The sequence below is a fragment of the Triplophysa dalaica genome, chromosome 4, assembly GCF_015846415.1.
Source record: "Triplophysa dalaica isolate WHDGS20190420 chromosome 4, ASM1584641v1, whole genome shotgun sequence".
NCBI lineage: Eukaryota > Metazoa > Chordata > Actinopteri > Cypriniformes > Nemacheilidae > Triplophysa > Triplophysa dalaica.
The window spans coordinates 3,657,942-3,665,969 of NC_079545.1; the positions used below are offsets into that span (position 1 = coordinate 3,657,942).

Sequence of the window (8,028 nt, forward strand, 5' to 3'; positions counted from 1 at the left end):
CAAACACTTCACTCACCTGAAGAGGCACCTGATCACAAACACTAACAGTGATATAGTGGAGGATCTTCTGAACTGCCTCGTGCAGCAAAACAGGTCAGTCGAAGCTCATTTTTAACAAGACATAAAAACTGTGACTTCAGGTGTAACAGTTAAGCACATACATAAATGTGAGCTGTTTTCTTTGGCATTATGGGTGGATTTGGCTTTTCTGGGCTCTATAACCTTCTCAACTAATCTTTTTTAGTTTCAGATTAATCTGAAAGGCAGTTAATCGAGGATCTGTCAGCATGTCACAGTGAATATAATTAGAAAAGATGTAAAGTGTAATGTACATGCGTTCTCAGTGAAGAGGAGGCTGAAGGGAGGAGAAGCTTATGATGTGTTCAGGGTAACAAACTCACTTTCAGATGTTTTAAATTGTCATTGATCTGTTTATTGTGTTAGTAGATAATGTACAAAAGGTTTCCATTGTCCTTCAGGAGTTTTTGGAGAAAACAATGGAATCCAGAGGCACAAAGAAATAAACAAAATACTAAAGAGACTGTAATGAAGAAGCTTTCATTCTGTACAGAACTGCACTTATGTTTGTTTTACACTTTCTACTCCTCAACTAGACCTTAATGGAAAAAATGTGTTTGTGTGTTACAGTATTTAATCATATGTGATAAACAAATCTTTGTTTGTATTATAACATGTTGTTATTTTGGAACAATCCCACACACACAACAAATGTTTTACAAATGCTTGTTGAACAAATCTTTAAAGATAAACAAATCTTCTCATGTGTAAAGTGTTTGTTTGTATGTGTTGCCAAAACAGAATTATCTGTGAAATATTAGCTCAGATGACAAACACAGATCATTTAAAGTATAGTAGAGTTAATGCTAAAAACTAGTTTGATCTGTTCTTGGTAATTTAACACAGGATTGTGTTGCATATTTATGGCATTCATAAAACGAAACACACAGATTAAAAACATAAATAGTATTTATTAAAAACATAAATGTATAAACAAATATTATAAGGAAATAACTTTTACATAAACAGATACACATAGAGCTTCTTTTGTACATAGTCCCTTTTGTTTGCACATAGTTTTCTTTTGCACATAAATATTTTCTGTTGCACATTTTTTTGCACATAATTCATTTTTTTGCATATAATTCATTTTTTTGCACAGTTATATAATACATCTACGATGCTAGCATACACCCATTTCTAATGGATGAAGCCTTGGCCTGGAAGAGAGGTCATCGGGTGGTCCTCAACCTTCACTGGGTGTTTCGACCCTTAACCACTACACCCTCCAGTTGGCGGGTCTGCAGTGACTGGCCAGGTCACTGCCCCTCTCCTCCAGGCTTCCAGCTTGTTTCCTCTCTCTTGTGCCAGAGCCAACAGGAGGCTCTCTCTGACGCTTCTCCCAACCTACGAACGGCTGCTTTCCTCAAGTGGCCTCTCAATCATCTAACATGGACCACTCCTTCCCATCGCACATTTTGGGAAGGAGTGGTCCATATAATACATAACATAAATAAATAACATATGTCTGGGTAGTGGATCGTAATAAAACTAATTATATTTAATTTCATTTATATTAATATTAATTTATATTTGTATTTTATTGTATAATAATTGTATTAAATAAACAGTTTGTTGAGTTTATTTAATAAATATGGGTTGTGTAACTTTATCGCATTTAAGTTTAGCCAAGTAACAGTTCTTCAACTGTTAACCCAAAATAATACTTACAAGACATACTTTTATCTCGCTATCTAATGTCATTTACTTTTTATTTATCTTGCCATGTTATCATAAATAATCTCCAGCGACTCTATTCTTTGCGGATGCGAAGTAACATTTGTTTTTGTTGTTGGTTTAAATCCATCTGTAAGTCTATGGACATTTCATGTGCAATAAATGACATTGTGATTTAATAAACATTAAAGTGTATCTTGTGCTTCTGTTTTACACAGATATTATTTGAAGTGCTTCGTGTATCTTGCTCAGTTGGAGGCGCTCAACATTCCTTATACCCTGGAGATGTTCATGAGCAGCCCAAAGGAGGGCATGATCAAGGGTTTGTGGAAGAATCACAGCAACGAACCTCAGGTACGGATCGCAGCTTGAACCAAAAGTGACTTTTAGTTTCGATTGTTACAAAACTTTTTTAGATTCAGACACTCAGTAGAGGTCGACTTCCAGAATCACTGTCACTTAGCGCTAAAAAAACTGTTTTTCAGATCAACTTCTGACTTAGACACTGACATTAGACGAGAGGATCTGTTCAATCATTTTTAAAAAATCTCATTATATAATGTCTTCAAATCTTAAATTTTAAACGTTCAACATCCTATAAATGATGTACAGGGAGGAAAATAAGTATTTGAACACCCTGCGATTTTGCATGTTCTCCCACTTAGAAATCATGGAGGGGTCTGAAATTGTCATCCTAGGTGCATGTCCACTGTGAGAGACATAATCAAAAAAAAATCCAGAAATCACAATGTATGTGATAACTATTTATTTGTATGATACAGCTGCAAATAAGTATTTGAACACCTGAGAAAATCAATGTTAATATTTGGTACAGTAGCCTTTGTTTGCAATTACAGAGGTCAAACGTTTCCTGTAGTTTTTCACCAGGTTTGCACACACTGCAGGAGGGATTTTGGCCCACTCCTCCACACAGATCTTCTCTAGATCGGTCAGGTTTCTAGCCTGTCGCTGAGAATCACGGAGTTTGAGCTCCCTCCAAAGATTCTCTAATGGGTTTAGGTCTGGAGACTGGCTAGGCCACCCCAGAACCTTGATATGCTTCTTACAGAGCCACTCCTTGGTTATCCTGGCTGTGTGCTTCGGGTCATTGTCATGTTGGAAGACCCAGTCTCGACCCATCTTCAATGCTCTAACTGAGGGAAGGAGGTTGTTCCCCAAAATCTCGCAATACATGGCCCCGGTCATCCTCTCCTTAATACAGTGCAGTCGCCCTGTCCCATGTGCAGAAAATCACCCCCAAAGCATGATGCTACCACCCCCATGCTTCACTGTAGGGATGGTGTTCTTGGGACGGTACTCATCATTCTTCTTCCTCCAAACACGTTTAGTGGAATTATGCCCAAAAAGTTCTATTTTGGTCTCATCTGACCACATGACATTCACCCATGACTCTTCTGGATCATCCAAATGGTCATTGGCAAACTTAAGACGGGCCTGGACATGTGCTGGTTTAAGCAGGGAACCTTCCGTGCCATGCATGATTTCAAACCATGACGTCTTAGTGTATTACCAACAGTAACCTTGGAAACGGTGGTCCCAGCTCTTTTCAGGTCATTGACCAGCTCCTCCCGTGTAGTTCTGGGCTGATTTCTCACCTTTCTTAGGATCATTGAGACCCCACGAGGTGAGATCTTGCATGGAGCCCCAGTCAGAGGGAGATTGACAGTCATGTTTAGCTTCTTCCATTTTCTAATGATTGCTCCAACAGGGGACCTTTTTTCACCAAGCGACTTGGCAATTTCCACGTAGCCCTTTCCAGCCTTGTGGAGGTGTACAATTTTGTCTCTAGTGTCTTTGGACAGCTCTTTGGTCTTGGCCATGTTAGTAGTTGGATTCTTACTGATTGTATAGGGTGGACAGGTGTCTTTATGCAGCTAACAACCTCAAACAAATGCATCTAATTTAAGATAATAAATGGAGTGGAGGTGGACATTTTAAAGGCAGACTAACAGGTCTTTGAGGGTCAGAATTCTAGCTGATAGACAGGTGTTTAAATATATACTTATTTGCATCTGTATCATACAAATAAATAGTTAAAAAAATCATACATTGTGATTTCTGGATTTTTTTTTAGATTATTTCTATCACAGTGGACATGCACCTACGATGACAATTTCAGACCCCTCCATGATTTCTAAATGGGAGAACATGCAAAATAGCAGGGTGTTCAAATACTTATTTTCCTCACTGTATAAGAAAATCTCATTCAGTCACAGCAGAACTTTATTACTTTGCTGCTGGATAAATACTTCTGCTTACATTATAGAAAATAAAATATCTTAAACACATTTCCGTCTGATCTGTACTGTGTTACCAACTCAAAAGTGAGATCCATATATATGTAGGTTGCTATCTTTTAGTTACATTTGACACATACTGTATACTGTTATTTCTATTTATCTGCTAAAAAAGAGAAAGGTTTGCATCAATTTAACCATCATACTACCCATGTCAAAGCACTCTGTAGTTTTCATCTTCAGGTTGATGATCAGGGCTAATCTATACATAACAAATAGTAGAAATGAATAAATTATAAGTGATGTAGTTTAAAAATAGACCACAGACATTAGTTACAGCCTGAAGCGGTCTCAATAATGAACGTCTCAGAGAATCACAGATCATCTTCATTGTTGTTACTGGAAATACGTTGACAGTAAAGGTTGTCATGTGTTGTGTCTTCCCTTCAGGCTGTGCGTCTTGTGGCAGATCTTTGTTTGGAGTATCAGGTTTATGATCTTCAGCTGTGGAACAGTGTCCTGCAAAAGCTTCTGTCATTCAATATGGTAAGTCTGCAGTCAATAGATGAGTTTTGGTTCCGTCCACACAATGAATTTATTTCTGGTCCACCACATTTCTCAATTTCTGATTGATGAAGAATATTTTCATTTTAGATGTTTCCCTTTTTTTATAGACGGTCTACTTGCAGAAGGTTCTTGAAGCTCTCATGGCAGTGCCCAGTCTTCTAGAGGTCATTTTCATTCTCTTTTCTGTATTGTCAACATTAAATTTGTTAATCATTTTTATATTAAAACAGTGATTTCTCCCTGCAGGGGCAAGGTCTGTCCAGAACCTGGCGTAATGTCATTCAAGCCCCTTTTCTGACAGGTGAAACATGCTTTCAGACACACACACACACACACACACACACACACTGAGGTTTGTTTGAGAATACTAGTGAGGTAATTACATAGACTTCCATTGATTTTATATCAGGCTTATGATATGTTCAATCCCCAACCCTTAACCTAATAATCACACAAACCACACAAACAGCTTTTCAAACCTCTTTAAAAACAAGTTTTTACATACAATATTTACTTGTATTTAACACCTATTTTGTTTGTCTCTGTTTATTTGTCAGCCTCTCTTCCTCTCAGCCCTCAACAGCAAGACATCATGTATAAGACATTTGTCCTCTTATTAAAGTAAGTTCCTACTTTAGAAACACAGTTAAATTGTCAATTATATTCCATGTATGTATCTGTAGTAATGGGTCTATAGATGTGCATTATTTCACTAAATATGATTAATTTTCTTTTCTTTTGAGATGCCCGTTTTTGTTGACGCTGGATCTGGTTGCCATTGCAAAGCGGTTTTCTCAGTTTAATCTGCAGGCCTTCTCTTTGGGCGCCCTTCTACTCATACCTTGTGTCAGTAAAAAGAACCCACACATTCAGGTAGGTCTAAATTTACTGCGGATGGGGCTCAACACTGTAAGGCTCAAGACCCACCGAGGGACTTTTACAGGGCTGAAAGTGCACTTTGCAGGTGTTTTAACAACGTTTTTTTTAGCTTAATAAAAAGGTAAGTCTGCAGAAAGGAACACCAGCTGCTGTCGTTTACAAAAAGCGTGCCGTTTCCATTAGAAACAATTGATAAAACACGCCGTACGACTGCAGAAACCCCTTGGTGGACACAGCCCCTAAACATCACAGAGCTGCTTTTAAAATAGGACCAAAACTTTGGACTGTTCTTAAGTCCAGTTTTCAGGACCAGATTGTAGTTTTGATCTGTTAACATCTGGACAAGTCCTAATTACGTGTGGCATTTGACATGCAACACAATGCATTTTTTATGACATTTTACAGAACCATGGCAAAACTTTTAAGTATAAATTTATTTGCTTAGACAGTTTTTGTTTTTTTTGTTAAATAAGAGCTTTCTGTCGTCCTGTAACCCAATCCTCACTCTGGATCAAGTAGAAGAAACCATGGCCACCGGAGAACTCGCCGGCGTTCCTTCACAGGTTCCTACTTAAAAACACACTTCTTTTCAATATGCATTTCCTCATTTAAAATGTCTTGAACTCATTTGTGTTTCCTGTAGATCAGAGACACCGTCTTTATGTTTCTTTGTGGAAATGGTCGTGCTCAGACTTTAATAAAGAGCAAACACTTCACTCACCTGAAGAGGCACCTGATCACAAACACTAACAGTGATATAGTGGAGGATCTTCTGAACCGCCTCGTGCAGCAAAACAGGTCAGTCGAAGCTCATTTTTAACAAGACATAAAAACTGTGACTTCAGGTGTAACAGTTCAGCACATACATGAATGTGAGCTGTTTTCTTTGGCATTATGGGTCTATAACCTTCTCAACTAATCTTTTTGAGTCTCAGATTAATCACAAACTCAGTTTATCTAATATCTCTCAGGATGTCACATCGACTTTAGTTAGAAAACAAAGATATGTAAACCGTAATGTACATGTGTTCTCAGTGAAGAGGAGGCTGTGTCTTTTGCTCAGGAGTATTTGACATACAGAGAGCTGAAGGGAGGAGAAGCTTCTGATGCTGTCAGGGTAACAAACTCACTTTCAGATGTTTTTCATCGTCATTGATCTGTTTATTGTGTTAGTAGATAATGTACAAAAGGTTTCCATTGTAACTTTCTCCCTTTAGGAGTTTTTGGAGAAAACAATGGAATCCAGAGGAACAAAGATCTAAACAAAATACTAAAGAGACTGTAATGAAGAAGCTTTCATTCTGTACAGAACTGCACTTATGTTTGTTTTACACTTTCTACTCCTTAACTAGACCTTAATGCTAAAAATGTGTTTGTTTGTTACCGTATTTTATCATATGTAATAAACAAATCTTTGTTTGTATTATAACATGTTGTTATTTTGGATCAGTCCCACAAACACAACAAATGTTTTACAAATGCTTGTTTAACAAACCTTTAAAGATAATCAAATCTTCTCATGTGTAAAGTGTTTGTTTGTATATGTTGCCAAAACTGAATTATCTGTGAAATATTAGCTCAGATGACAAACACATTTACAGTATAGTAGAGTTAATGCTAAAAACTAGTTTGATCTGTTCTTTCTGATTTAACACAGGATTGTGTTGCATATTTATTGCATTCATAAAACGAAACACACAGAATAAAAACATAAATAGTATTTATTAAAAACATAAATGTATAAACAAATATTATAAGGAAATAACTTTTACATAAACAGATACACATAGAGCTTTTCTTTCTTTTGCACATGAATATTTTCTGTTGCATATTTTTTTGCACATAATTCATATTTTGCACATAATTCATTTTTTTGCACCCTTGAAGTTTTTTTGTTGTCGCTTGTAAGATTTTTTTCTTTATTTGCACATTAAATAAATTGACTTAACCCTGGTGTTGCTCCAGGACTGTTGGTGACCATCAGCTCCAGGTTCTTGCCTGACTGCTGACACAGATATTAATAACAGATGAAACACAGTAACAGTCAAACAACCATCACATTCAAATCTGAATGTCTTCAGAGGTATATACCTGAGTCCTGAACGTCCTCCTGTGTCCAACCATCGCTAGACGAGGTTGGATAGGTCTGGATGGTCTAAAACCTTCCAGACGTGGAAGTGATGCTGCAAACAAAGCAGATTATTTGCTGCTGGACTTTTAATTTATTTAGAGACTATAGAAACCTACAAGATTCTCTAACGTACTATGATATCTAACACAGTTGGGTAAAGACTTCAATGTGACATATTCACTCACCTCCGGGGGGATCCAGACCTGCAGATGAAGGCCCAATAGTCACCACAGGGGGGCGCCACATCTGACGCTTTTTCTGATGCTGCCCCCTAACGGCGAGTTTGGGAAGTGTCAACTGCAAAAGAACAATGATTACTTAATACGATTTTTCTTCATATACGTTTCACAATTTTTATCTTCACAGTTAAAAACTGTAGTAAACAACATTCATATTGAAATTTTTTGGCCTCGTAAAGAGGCTTCATTGACAACTCAA

At 37.2% G+C, this 8,028-nt stretch overlaps 1 protein-coding gene across 1 annotated transcript; it reads left to right on the plus strand.

The window, feature by feature from the left end:
• The first annotated feature begins 1,221 nt into the window (after window positions 1-1,221).
• LOC130419461 (kinetochore-associated protein 1-like) lies at window positions 1,222-7,327 on the plus strand. The gene is made up of 11 exons (XM_056746232.1): window positions 1,222-1,448; window positions 1,974-2,109; window positions 4,464-4,559; window positions 4,688-4,744; window positions 4,827-4,881; window positions 5,138-5,201; window positions 5,324-5,453; window positions 5,933-6,022; window positions 6,103-6,257; window positions 6,495-6,576; window positions 6,677-7,327. The coding sequence occupies exons 1-11, from the start codon at window positions 1,222-1,224 to the stop codon at window positions 6,719-6,721; spliced, it is 1,137 nt and encodes a 378-aa protein (XP_056602210.1). The 3' UTR covers window positions 6,722-7,327.
• The last annotated feature ends 701 nt before the right edge of the window (window positions 7,328-8,028 follow it).

Coding starts and splice junctions, on each gene's coding strand:
- LOC130419461 (XM_056746232.1), top strand. CDS start 1,222: ATGGATGAAGCCTTGGCCTGGAAGAGAGGTCATCGGGTGGTCCTCAAC. Junction 5,202..5,323: donor ACATTTGTCCTCTTATTAAA/GTAAGTTCCTAC, acceptor TTTTCTTTTGAG/ATGCCCGTTTTTGTTGACGC. Junction 5,454..5,932: donor AAAAGAACCCACACATTCAG/GTAGGTCTAAAT, acceptor TTGTTAAATAAG/AGCTTTCTGTCGTCCTGTAA.